The sequence below is a fragment of the Psammomys obesus genome, unplaced genomic scaffold (assembly GCF_907164565.1).
Source record: "Psammomys obesus unplaced genomic scaffold, mPsaObe1.curated_primary_1811, whole genome shotgun sequence".
NCBI lineage: Eukaryota > Metazoa > Chordata > Mammalia > Rodentia > Muridae > Psammomys > Psammomys obesus.
This window is the reverse complement of record NW_026596040.1, coordinates 34,404,731-34,418,561: the sequence shown is the minus strand read 5'-3', so window position 1 is coordinate 34,418,561 and position 13,831 is coordinate 34,404,731. Positions and strand designations below refer to the sequence as shown.

The following is a 13,831-nucleotide window of genomic DNA, read 5'->3' as shown; positions in this document are numbered from 1 at the left end:
TTCTGTTGCGTTCTGCCGCTTTTCATATCATAAGATCATGTTTCCAGGAGTGTACATCTTTTTGAGTGCATTTCCTATTTCTTTGGGGATATACTATTCATCTACTTTTTATCTTTTTAATGTCTTGTGGTAGCCATTTTGTAAATAGGTGGGATTTATTTATTTGTGTGTGTGTGTGTGTGTCTGGGTGTGTAGCTAAAGAAGCCTCCGGTTAGTGTGGTGTCAGCTAATGATGAGACAAAGACTTCAGTGTCTGGAGCGGGGCCACTTGGCGTCCCGTGGCTCACTAAGGGCTCTGTTGCACGGTGTGTGCACGCCTGCGTCGCTCAGGCACAGGTTATAGCCCCTCTGCTCGTAGCCTGCGGGTTTGCTTCCTGCAGATGTTGCAGGAAGAGCTTCCTTGGTGTTTTAAATCTTTCCTGTTGTATTCCCCCAAATACCTCATAGTTTTTCTGTGACTTTCCCCTAACCCCTATGGACATTTTGCTCCCTTAGTATTTTCCTGTGCAGTTTTTCATTTATGTAGGTGTGGGTTTTGTTTTTTTTTTTTTAAATCTGTTTTGTTGGGTTTTTACATCTACCACTGTTCCAACCTGTATTTGACCTTTTTTTTTTCCTTTGTACTCTGTTTTATTAACTGAAAAATAGTCTTTTTTTTTTTTTAATTTTTCTTTTTAGTTACATTTTGTTAACTCTGTGTCCCAGCTGTATCCCACTCCCTCATTCCCTCCCCAACCCCACACTCCCTCCCTGGTCTCCTCCCTGCCCCTTTCCAAGTCCCCTGATAGGGGAGGACCTCCTCCCCTTTCATCTGACCCTGTTTTATCAGGTATCTTCAGGGCTGGCTGCAAAGTCCTCCTCTGTAGCCTAACAGACTGCTCCTCCCCTGGGGGGGGGGGTGTCAAACAGCCTGCCCTTGAGATCCTGTTAGAAATAGTCCGTGTTCCCCTTACTTTGGAAAACTACTTGGTTACTGAGCTACCACAGGCCACATCCGAGCAGAAGTTCTAGGTTATATCCATAGATGGTCCTTGGTTGAGTGTCAGTCTCAGAAAAGACCCTGTGCCCAGATATATTTGGTCCTTGTAGAGCTCCTTTCCTTTCCATATCATACTAACTTCCCTTCTTTCATATGATTCCCTGCACTCTGCCAAGGGTTTGGTTATGAGTCTTAGTGTCTGCTTTGAAACACTGCTAGGTAGAGTCTTTCAGATGCCTTTTGTGGTAGATTCCTGTCATAAGTTCAATGCACATCCCATTTGTCTTTCTAAATGAGGATTAATCACCTTCGCCTGTGTCCACTTTCTTGATTACCTTCTTTAGGTGTGTAGATTTCATCTGTATTTGACCTTAATCCCTTCTGACACTCCCTACCCCGCTACCTCTAGGTAGGAGAGAAAGAAGGTCAGAGGAGAAAGGAGAGGGCAGTAGACCTCTGTAGGCTACTTCCTGCTGATACCTAGAGTTCCTTGAGGCAAGTCCAGTCTTCCTTGTCAAGACATCGCCAACTTTTTCTTCTGATTGCTTTGCTTTGCTCACGACCATTTGACAAACCGTAACAACAGCAACTCTGCCTTTTTGCCTTCTTCTCTTCTTCCTCCTCCTTCCTCCCCCCTCCTCCTCAGCACCCCCACCTGCTCTCTTGGGGCATTTATCTCCTCAAAAGTTCCCAGAATTCTAAATGTCAACTATTATCAGCTGGCAAAGACCATGCCTCTGCTAGTACATGAGGCAAAGCATAATCACCTGCTGTGGAGCAGCCTCTTATCTCACACCTGTGGGCATTAAGCAGTGTTTTGAGCGGTTGCCTGAAATTTAAGTCCAGCTGCTGTTCTTAGTTAAATGCTCCTTGATTGTTGTAAGCCTTTAATTTCCAGAACTAAGAAAAGATTGATTTTTGATCATTTGGCTGATGCTTTTACCCCTTTTATGGAGGAAAGACTTTTCAGAAATCCATACCCAAACATTTTTGCTGAGTTCATTTTAATATAATTTGTCCCACAGCTAAAAACCGGAAATTGAATATGTTCTGATATAGACTTAATTTTTATCTGTGTTTTGTTGATTTTATCTATGTGTTATATGCATTTGTGTGCTTTGATTGGCAGCTCCATGGCATACAGCATAGATATACCACAGGTTCCTTATTACATAGATGATGGACTTTCAGTTTGTAGTCACCAAGAGATCCAGGAGCATTGTTAGACCTGGTCACTGCTGTATGGGTCTGCCTTCCCTATCTATCTGGATATTTCTCTGGAATGGCTCTGTGCAAGTCATATTGCTTAATTGCGAATGTGCGCATTAAGTGATGTACTCACAGCTGAGAATGGCGGTGCACGCCCTTAATCCTCGCTTTAGGGAGGCAGAGGCAGGCAGAGCTCTTACACAAAAGCTCTGTATTGAAGAAAATACACAAGCAGAAATGTGGTTTAGGTATACTTTAGACTGTCTCCTGAAGCATACGCTAGATTAATCACATTCTCTGAGAGGTAACTCTTCCCCTATACACAACAGTATGTGATGTCATCAATCTTAAAACATTGTGAGATTCCTGGAAAATGCATTTTGATTTTCATAATTTCCACTTGAATTATATTTTAAAGGACAGTGCTGTTGCTGCTGTAGTTAGTACCAATTTTAATTCTTTATTTCTGTTTTTAGGGGATGGCGTTTACATTACAAGAACGACAGATGCTCGGTCTTCAAGGACTTTTACCTCCTAAAATAGAGACACAAGATATTCAAGCCTTAAGATTCCATAGAAACTTGAAAAAAATGACTAGCCCTTTGGAAAAGTAAGAGTCGACTGGATGTTTGTTTTTTATGGTTTTTTAGAATCATAATGTGATTATTTATGGCCTGAGAAATGTACACTCTCACAATGACATTTGTTCTATCAGTTTACCCTTCTTCCGATGATTGTGCCACCTTCACTTGAGGCACACTGTTGATCACTGTTGTAGAATTTGGCAGAATTAAGCTCTGACAGTGATAATCACCTGCATTCACACTCCTGGGATCAGAACTCCGGAAACTTGAGGGTATCATCTGATCTGCTCACGTTTTATCCACAGCTTTCACCGATCGCCCACTCTGTGTGTGGCATTCTGCTGATAGATTTAGAAGTAGGCGATTCCAGAGATAAATGGCTACATCTCGAGAGGGCCTTCTTGCTGGCAGAGACCGTAGATTCTTGAGGTTGCAGGGGACATCAAATAGTGAGGGAACTATCTTTTATAAGTGGATTCCACATGCTGATAACTAACCTGCCCTCTTGATAGGCCAGGAGGTAACCCAGTAGCACATAGCCCCGCCTTCTAGGCGGTCAGCAGCAGAGGGCTAAGCTGTGACTGTAACTGTGCTTGCTCTGTACTGCAGTGTGTCTCATGGTAGGAAAATCACACACACGGAATCTGTTCTGAAAGCATGAGAGAGAGGCGTGTAGTCTAAAAGGGGAAGTGGTATCTGAGCTGACGTTTAAAGTGTGCTGTAGTTAACACATGGTCAGAATGAGAAAGGGCCAGATATGGCAGGCAGAGGGGCCATGCTGGGTTCAGGACTGACTGACCGTTGAGTAAACATGAACATTGCTGGCCTGTGAGAATAGTATCATTGATACAGTGGGATAAAGGATAGTTGCATTGAGAGTGAGTGAGTGTGTGGGGGAGAACATGTAATCTACTCTGAGGAAGTTCAAGAGATGGAAGAAAGACATTGAACCATAAAAGAAGTGGAACTGTGGTTTGAATAGTCTTCCTTGAGGAAAAGCTGAGTGTGCTCATAGTTGCACAGAAGAGACTCAGGAGAAACTGCTGCAGCAAGATTCCAGAGGACAGCAAAGGGTCAAGTGCAGAGGTGGAAAGGCCTCAGTAATCTAGAGGGAGATCAACACAGATATTGTTAAGGCTAAGTATGCTAGTGATGGCTCTGACTCAAACCTTCTGACTGGGCTTTCTTTGTGAAACAGAATGTGAATATAGAAGGGCTGAGGTCAAACGGAGAAAGCCTAGTTGGGAAGAGACACGCAGTTAGGAAGTAAAGCCCCTCAAAGTTAGATGGGTTAAAAAGCAGCCCTGACACTGTGGTACATGACACTTCTCAAGCGTTTCGGTGCTTGAGAAACTGAGGCAGAGGGAGCAGGATTGTAAGTTCAAGGTGAGCCTGGGCTCCATAGTGAGACCCAGCCTGAGCAAAACAGAAGTAGGAGAGCAGGCCCTGAATGATCTTGTTTGCAGGGCTGTGCTTCTGCACCCCAGGGTTCTTTTCTCCAGAAAAGGAGAACTGTTACATCAGTTATGGTGTTGGGGCATTGTTGGATTCTCACTGCAAAATGAAGTTCAACCTGTGTGTCTGGAGTTGAGAGAGTGATTAGGGGATGGTAAAGGTGTGTGTAGCCTTAACTTCACAAATGGTGAGAAGTTTTTCAGAGAACTGACCCTGAGGTTTACAGTAGGGGAGAAATTGTAACCTGGGGGACCTGACAAAATGGGAGACAGGGGCATTCTGACAGAGGTGGAGATTTTAAAACCTTAGGAAGGCAGGCCGTTGACTAGCTAGCCAGATAGTGATAGTCAGGTAAACAGGTAGGGCTGTGGTCAGTGTGGAATTCAGGGCATCTGTCATCCCTAGGTTTTAAGAGCTCTAGAGAAGAACAAGATGACTGTGAGGCAAACAGGTGTGACTAAAGTAGGGTGAGGGTGAGAGCTGCAGCCTGAGGAGGCCCAGGAATCACCAGCTTCCCTCCACATGCCTGATGGATGGCTCATCGGTTTCTTTTACTTAGCCCTCTGTAGTCTCTTCCAGAAAGTTGTCTTTTCCATTTTATAGCCTGATTGCTTTTGGTTATTTCCCTGTGGTGAGGAGAAATGTTTAATTTCTACCTATTAATGTCATTTTTGTTTCCCAGTAGCAATATAAAAGATACAGTTCCTTTGCATAAATGGTTTACTTTTGTATTCACCAGATAAAATATAGAAATACAGAAGTCTCAGCCTAAGATGGAGGTATGGCCTGGTAAACCATTTGTAAATTGAAAACATTATAAGGCGAATGTGTATTTAGTACACCCAACCTACCAAATATGGCTCAGCAACACAGTCCACTTCAGAACAAATGACTGGCCTTTGACTGGGTGGCTTCCTGGAAGGTGCTGCCCAGCGTAAGAGACAATATTTGCATATAATCTATGCATGTATCTTACAGATAATCACTCCTTTGTGGTGGATCAGTTCAGGAATTTTTTTTTTAAACAGTGCAAAAGCAATGTGAAGTTGAAAGCAGAAGAAATAGTAGGGTATTGTGAGAGCAGAACACAGGAAGATCGAGTGTGTGTGAGTGTGTGTGTCCTTGGTAAGCGTTAAGCATTTGAGGAGATGAAGTCAGTATAGAGGAACCGAGGCTGAAAATTACTCGAAAGTTTGTTTAACAGTTTTTCAGGTTTGAATCTTATTTAATTGGCAGTTAGAATCCACTGAAGGGCAATTAGAAATTATCACAGATAGTGTGTTTTGAAAGAATGGGTTGGAGCTAGAAAGGAAGAATGTATGAAGACTAGATAGTAGTTTAGACTAGATGTGGGGAGAAGAAATGGACGTGTTTGAAGGATACTTGTCAGTGCCCGAATTAGCCCTGGATCTCCTGGATGATGGTAACGAAGGGTAGATAGGAAGTGAGGATCAGCCTCCAGCCTGACCCTTGATTTCTTACTGTCGTTTCTGCTCCATGTACTAATAATGCTTAATACACAACTGGATTTTAAACTCTTCAACATGAGGTGTCAGAGTGGGGCTTGGGGAGGCATTCCACTTCCTTTGGCTTCCTCGTTTCCGTGTCGGTCTTCTGTCTGCTCCTTAGCATTTCCAGGCCTTGGGTCAAAGGGTTAGCTGTCATTTCTCTTGCTATCTTCTACCATGTAAGTACATCTGTGTCTTGCTAATTTTTAGTTCTGAGTGTTACAGAATTGTGACGTAGGGTTTTAGTGTGCTTGCTTTTGTGAGGAGTGTGTGTGAGGAAAAAATATATATACACACGTTTATGTAAATATATATACATATGTGATATATATGTGTGTATATATATGGGAAGGGCTCAGTTTTAGACATTTAGGTTAACTTTCAAAAGTCAATATTTCAGTGTGATACAAGCTAACTTAGACATTATTACGCTTACTTTCAGGTACATCTATATAATGGGCATACAAGAAAGAAATGAAAAACTGTTTTATAGAATACTGCAAGATGATATTGAAAGTCTGATGCCAATTGTGTATACACCAACAGTTGGCCTTGCCTGCTCTCAGTATGGACACATCTTTAGGAGACCTAAGTAAGACATGTTTTTTTTTAAATACAAATCTATAATTGATTATTGCGTAAGAAAAAAAAGTCATTCTGTAACATCTGATTATATTTCTGTGTTACAGTCTTATCCAGCCAGGTTTCTCGCCTCACAAAAGCCCAATTTATATTAAAGTATATTAAGAAAAACTCAACATGTTCATAGCTTTTGTTTTGTAGAAGTAACTCAATTAACCAGCTCGTGGTAATTATTGCCATTATTAGAGGAAACGTGTCGTATTAGAGGAAACGTGTCGTGACTGCCCCCCCCCCCCCGACAGTAATTACTGTTAAGCCTTCTGGTAGTTTGCCAAGTTGGGGGTTGGCTTCTCGTTTATCAGCTTTAATTTCTGATGCTCTCCTCCTCCCCTTTAAAGAAAAAATTAGCTTTCATGAATTTTAATTTTAGACTGTTCTAATGCTGTCAAACATGTTAGGAAGAGTTCCTCCATGAGCCACTGCCTCAAGTCCTTGAGTGAGCACACAACTGGCTGATTGCTAAGGGTGAAGGAGCCTGTTGAAAGCCAGTGAGAGGAAACTGAGGTGCTGGACCTAAGACTATATTTATTAGAGGTTTTCTGCCCCTTCTAATCAGTTGTTTCCTTAATCCTTGTTTTTTCCCACGGCAGGCTCATGCATTGATATCTGTGTAGGCATTCAGACAGAGATGAATGCAGCGCTCAGCCTTGCATCTGGTCTGAAGGCTCCTCTCAACTTCAGAGTGCATAAGAAGCACTTGTTGGGCTGTTTAAAAGGCCGAACCCTTTTAAAGAGAGAACTTTCTCCCCCGCTTCCCCCTCTGTACTCCCTGGCAGCCCCTGAAAAGCACTGTTTAACCTGACCTGTACGGTGCTGTTACCAAAGTATCTAAAACATCTCTAGGAGATAGCCTAGCCTGTGTGGTTTCCTGTTAGAGAGTGTTTCTCAACTCAGGCTAAAGGAGTAAAGGAAGCTGGAAACCGCCCGGACCTCCACCTCAGGTTGTCTGGGTCAGTTAGTCTAAGGCCCAGGTATGGCTGATAAAGCTCCTGCCCTGACTCTCGTGCAGCATGGATGACAAGTGACAGGAGCCGAAACAACACAGGGTGGGGCTTTTGGATCCATATCATGAATTCATTGTATCCTATGTAGAAATTTTTACTTTATTTTCCACTTAGATGGTTAGGACATGCACTGTGTACACATTTCTCTTTGGGGGAAAATGTTCATATCAGTTAACAGTGATCTTTGTTATAGCTTTTATGTAAGCAGCATAATTACCATTCAAAAGACTCAGAATGTTTGGAAATAAATCAGTGCTTGGAAATTAAGCACTGATTAAATAAATATCTTGATTAAATAAATTAAATATCTTGATGTTTTATTAAAATATCTTAACTGTCCCAATTATGGACAAAAGTGTAGGGGGAAGAACCCTAAAAAAACTGTCATGAAATGCAAAGGTGTTTTTGTTCTATTGCAGGGGATTGTTTATTTCAATCTCAGACAGAGGTCATGTTAGATCAATTGTGGATAACTGGCCAGAAAATCATGTTAAGGTACTAAGAGCACACCCCTCCTTTTCACAATGTCTTCTTTTTTCCTTGTAAGTTAACTCTAAATTGCCAAGAAGAAGCTTCCCTTGTTGCTCTGACTGACTTACACTATGTACGTGCAAGTATATGCTTTGTGTCTAAGGAGATGCTGATAACATCGTTCTGAGATGTCCTGGGACAGCGCTGGGCTCTGAGAACAACCTGACACTAGTGTACAAGGCGAGCTCAGTCATGGGCCCTCCAGCTTTAGTTTCCTGCTAGAGAAAATCAGATGCTCCACCCAGTGTGGTGGTGCAAACCGGCCATCCCTATAATACACTTAACCGCTTGCACAGTAGAGGCAGGAGGAGCAGAAGCTTGGGTGTGAGGCCATGGCATACGTGAGCTCCTGTCTCAAAACAGGAAAGGAAGTGATGTAGGGACTTTGGATCTGGGGGTAGTTATTTTTTTTCTCTCTGTCTCTTTCTCTTTCTGTGTGTGTGTGTTTATTTGTTTTTGTTTTTTTTTTTTTCCTTTTTCTTTTTCTTCGGTTTTTGAAATTTATTTTTATTGGTCTAAGGTAGATTTAGATCCTTGACAAATCTGTACTGTCAAGAGTTTTAAATGTAGCAAATACAAGCCATGGTCAATGTAACTGTGTTTCATGTAGCAAATCGAATAATAACCTGTTTAAAGCTCTTTGGATAGTATTGTTCCTGTTAAGGCCAGAATCTTACTGACTTTTGAGTGTGTCTTCGCCGGAGTAAACACTGATGAGCCGGGAGTTCAGCCTGGCACAATCCCAGGACTTTCAAAGTAGAAGCAGAAGAGTCAGGCCGTCCTTGGCCAAGCAGGGGATTCTAGGCCAGCTTGTGCTGAACTTGACACTGCCTTCTCCTCCCCATTCTCCAAAACCATTAGTTCAGATAGTTTAGGGAAATTGTGGTAAAATAACTAGGTTTGTGATACCGTTACAGACTTACGTGTGTGTCTGTGTATGTTGACATCTAGATTGTTTTGCTCCTCTACTGTTGCTAAGGTTTTTCTGATTGGCCCAGGTTGGTAGAGCAAGTTAGTTATTTCTAGGCTTTTTACTGTGGCAACCTGGGACTTTAACTCTCTGTCCCCATGTTTCGTGTATGGAAAGAATACATCAGTTGGTTCTCCTGTCCCCTCATCCTGTCTCCAAACCAGTCAGATGGAAAACATGTCTAGCTAAATCTCTTTTAGTACCTCATAATAGGAAGAAGTCCTAGTTCAGGTATGCTCCCTGGGAATTAGACAAATGGTTCTACTTCTGAAAATGAGAGTAGAAATATAGCCAAAAAAAAAAAAAAAATCCATCCTTTTAAAAAATGCATTAGTGTCCTGTTCTTGGCTGCTTTTAATTTCCTTTTTGTTTTGTTTTGTCTATAATGAAGGCTGTTGTGGTGACCGATGGAGAGAGAATTCTGGGTCTTGGAGATTTGGGTGTCTATGGAATGGGGATCCCGGTGGGAAAGCTTTGTCTGTACACAGCGTGTGCAGGGATACAGCCGGAGAAATGCCTGCCCGTGTGCATCGACGTGGGAACCGATAACCAAGTGAGTCACGCCCTTCCCTCTTTGCCCATCTCCCCCTGTGTCTTTTCAAAAAACGAACCAGTAAACATGTATGGCCATCTTTGAAGAGGATTTATGAAGAGGAAAAATCGTGTAATTTTACATGTTAATCTACTTAAACTTGGGTTTTAATGTTTATACAAATAACAGTGGATTAGGTCTATTAAGTTTCTTAAAATTTCTGTCTTGTGCGCTTAATGTTAGTAATGAAATGAAAGACTATTTTTTCATCCATTTTCTCATATAGGCACTATTAAAAGATCCGTTTTATATGGGCCTGTATCAGAAGCGAGATCGCTCCCAACTTTACGATGATCTAATTGATGAGTTTATGAAGGCGATTACTGACAGGTATCCTGTGAAGCTGAAAGATGCGAAACAACCTCCTATTTGGGGTGGGGCCACGACTCTGCTGTTTTCTCTTGTGTCCCCAGAGCTTGTGAGGGAAGGGTTAAATCGTGGGAACTTTTCCATGCCTGCTGACACTTACCGGCACAAGTGATAATGTGCTTCTGCTGTGCACGGCATCTGGGAGGAAGTCCGGCATCTGGGAGGAAGTCCGCATTCACCTCTCCTAAACTCTGACAATGTGATCCTCGATCCTCCCGTCAGCCTTCCAGGGCCAGGCCACTCCCACCAGAGCTCTCCTGCAGCTGTCTTACTTGGACCTGTTTTCTTGGATCTACTTATTTACTTCCTCACTTTCCTCTGTGCCCGTGTGTCAAGGTGTGCATGTGGCGGTCAGAGGACACCTGTGGCGCCCGTTCTCCCCAGCTCCCCTTGTGTGGGTTGAACTCAGTTTGCCAAGCTTGCTCCACTCAAGCTGTTCAAACACTGCACAACCCAGCTAGCCCTCATTTGTCGCTTGTACAGTAAGTGGTGGCCTTCACACCTGTGACTCACAAAGCCGCCTGTGTGGCCCTGCACTTCTTTGTGAGGTTCTGGCACCGCATCCTGTTCCTGTCTCAAATGGGATGCTTTCCAGACGGCCTGCCTTCCGTCTTCGTATCCGCTGATGAAGGCAGTAACGTTCACCGCATTGCCAGACCTTTCATCTTGGTGCTATTTGTGACTCTCCTTCAGCCAACCATGCTGTCAGAGCTTCCTCAGAATCCGCTGGTGCTACATTTGCATGCCTCCTAAGTGTCTTTTCTGCTACCACCGCCTTCTTTCACCTTTCCTGCCTTCCTCTAAACCCTCACCTTTTCCATCTAATTCTAGGATTAATCTTAATAAAAATGTATATTGCCTTACATATTTTTTTCTGCTTGAAATTTGTCAATGGTTTTTCTGTTGCCACAGCTTAAAACCTGGATTCTTCACTTTTATGGTCTAGCTGTGATCAGGGAGTGTGTGTGTGTGTGTGTGTGTGTGTGTGTGTGTGTGTGTGTGTGTATACACATATGTCCACACACATGCATGTGTGCTTATGAATGCTGGTGCATGCACCATAGCAGGTGTGTGGAGGTCAGAAGACAGCCTCTGGTACCATCCTCACCTTCTACCTTGAAACAAGGTCTCTTCATTGGCATTCTATTACCTACTTCTATGACATATTTTTAAGCTGCTAGCTCACAAGCTCCCGGAGACTCTCCTGCCTCTGCTTCCTATCTCTCTGTAAGAGTGTTGTGCTACATATGCTCACACCGAGTACAGCTTCTATGAGGATTCTTGGTATTTGCCCAGACATCACGTTTGCCCACTGAGCCCTCTTCCAAACTCTGGCTCAGCTTTTAACATCACCGGCACACGGAGATACTCAGAAGTGAATTCCTTTCACAAGGCAAAGAGGATGACAGATTCAGGGCTGAACTGCTCACCTCCCCACGCACTGCCCTCTGCCCTTCTTTGCTCTCCTTCCCTGGACAAGATAATGTCTTCTTAGTTATCCAGACTGTCTTGGCGCTGGGCTGGCTCCCTCACTTTCCAGTTTTGTCCTGGAATCTGCTTTGTTTCTTGTGTCACTGTCGAGTCTGAGGTGCTCTGTCTTTGTCATCTCCTCATACTCATGCATGCAGCCCACCACTGGCAGGTTACCTCTGCTGGCAGGAGACTTGTGTGAGTTCTTCCCTCCGCTACAGCCTTCAGAGATTCAGTGTGAGAAGCAGAAGTCCCTTGGTTCCTACGTGGCTTAGATTCTCCCTGTCCTTTCTTGTAACCCTGAAATATATGTTTATATGCCCTGGCTGTTGAAAATGAGGGCGACCAGAATATACCTTGTGTGTCAGTGGATATAATATATATGTATAGCCCTCTTTGCTTCTTACTACTTATTTCTCAGATGAAGACCCAGTGCAGCTCCCTTTCAGCTCCTTCCTGCTTTCGCTTTTCTCGGGTTTATTTGTTTGAGTCACTCTCCCATGTGTTTTCTAGACTGGCCTGTGATCCCCTGCCTCCGCCCCCGACCCCGCTGCCAGGACACATGTGCATGCTGCCATACCTGCATGGCCTTCCCTTCCTACTGCTGTTCACCAAAATGAACTCGGCTGGCAGTGTTCTCCTACTTACTGAACTTTTCCTGTGTGGTCAGTCATCCGTTACTTAACAAAACGCCTCCATTTCAGAGGCTTACCTCTGATGTGCAGAAAGAGCCCCCATTGGGAGTTGTTTAGTGCTTATATGCACTGGACACCCTCATGGGCCTTTGGAAACAGTTTACACAGGGGGAATGGCAATAGGCCCCCATTTGTACTGCCATGTTCATCGAGTAACAGGCGTCTACATTTTGGTTCTAGACTTTTCACAAGCTCTGGAACTCACAGCCTTGAGCTAATATAGTATCTTACTTTCAGATTCTAATGATACAAATAGTAAACAGGAAGTCTATTTAATAATGGTGCTTTCAATACAGTTATTGAGAGTTTGCTGTTTCTAGATACGGCCGCAACACACTCATTCAGTTTGAAGACTTTGGAAATCATAACGCATTCAGATTCTTAAGAAAATACCGAGAAAAATACTGTACCTTCAATGATGACATTCAAGGTAAAGCAAAAATGAAAGGATTTTCTGCTACTTTTTAAGTATTTATAATGTGTCTTTTGTTTCATTTTTAAAATAATCCTTGGGTTTTCCTACAGGGACAGCTGCCGTTGCTTTGTCAGGCCTTCTTGCAGCCCAAAAAGTTATTAATAAACCAGTCTCAGAACACAAAATCTTATTTCTTGGAGCAGGAGAGGTGAGTTTTTAAACCTTTTTACAACTTAGAACCAGTGCTCTGTTTTCTCTTTTAAAGTAAGACGGGCCGGGGTGGTGGCACACGCCTTTAGTCCTGCTCACTTGGGAGGCAGGCGCGGCCAGATCTCTGTGAGTCTGAGTCCAGCCTGCTGTGCATAGTGTGTTCCAGGACATCTAGGGCTAGAGAGAGAGACTGTCTCAAAAGAAAAAAGAAAGAAGAAGAAAGTAAGACAGCATATTGGCGCTTATTGTAGATCGTGATGAATTTAGAATTTGCTGAAATGGTGGGAATCACCTCTTACAAGTAATTTGTGTTCTGAGAGACTCTGACAAAGTATCTCCTTATATATGATCTCTACGGGAGAGAACAGCAAATAAGCACCGCCTCATGCTGTAGTCTCGAGTTTTAAATCTGCGTTTCCTGGGCAGGCTGCACTTGGAATTGCAAATCTTATAGTTATGTCGATGGTGGAGTGTGGCCTCTCAGAAGAGGAGGCGCAGAGGAAGGTCTGGATGTTTGACAAGCATGGCTTGCTGGTTAAGGTAAGGGCGCAGAGTGTCTGGCTGGGATGTACGAGCTGGGTGTCAGCAGAACCATTCCTTCTAGTCCTGCATCTCACTGACCAGCCACACTGTGCAGGAGCTGGCCTCCACCGTGTCCATAGAGATCATCTTGTCTTGCTCCGTGTCCTGGCTTCATTTTTGTTGCTGTGATAAAATCACTCCGACCAAAGCAATGAAGGGGAGAGGGACTCACTCCGCTTATAATTGTGATTATGATTTATTACTGTGGGGAAGTCAAGGCAGAAATAAAGTGTCACTCCACTGGCAAGAGCAGAGAATAAATGCCTGCCTGCCTGCCTGCCTGCTGTTGGCTAGCTTCCTTTACTCTTTTTTTTTTCATTTTTTTTTAATTTTTATTTTTAGTTACAATTTGTTAACTCTGTGTCCCAGCTGTATCCCGCTCCCTCATTCCCTCCCCCTCCCCAACTCCCTCCCTGATCTCCTCCCTGCCCCTTTCCAAGTGTTTCCTTTACTCTTACACTGTCAAAGCCTGGCCTGTGAAATGGAGTCATCCAGGTTCACGCTGGGTTTTCATCCAAGCTTAATTAAGGTGATCCAGACAACCCCTCTCCCCACACCCTCCACACATATGTGGCTGACTCCCACTAGGCATGCCCAGCCTGGCCTACCGAATTCC

At 43.5% G+C, this 13,831-nt stretch overlaps 1 protein-coding gene across 1 annotated transcript in view; it reads left to right on the top strand.

Moving 5' to 3' along the window:
* Me2 (malic enzyme 2) overlaps positions 1-13,831 on the top strand; it is a 41,972-nt gene that overhangs the window by 11,036 nt on the left and 17,105 nt on the right. The window contains exons 3-10 of the mRNA XM_055622678.1: positions 2,665-2,798; positions 6,178-6,327; positions 7,801-7,876; positions 9,274-9,435; positions 9,701-9,804; positions 12,329-12,438; positions 12,534-12,631; positions 13,060-13,173. Coding sequence (XP_055478653.1) covers positions 2,665-2,798; positions 6,178-6,327; positions 7,801-7,876; positions 9,274-9,435; positions 9,701-9,804; positions 12,329-12,438; positions 12,534-12,631; positions 13,060-13,173 — 948 coding nt within the window. The remainder of the gene's footprint in view (positions 1-2,664; positions 2,799-6,177; positions 6,328-7,800; positions 7,877-9,273; positions 9,436-9,700; positions 9,805-12,328; positions 12,439-12,533; positions 12,632-13,059; positions 13,174-13,831) is intronic.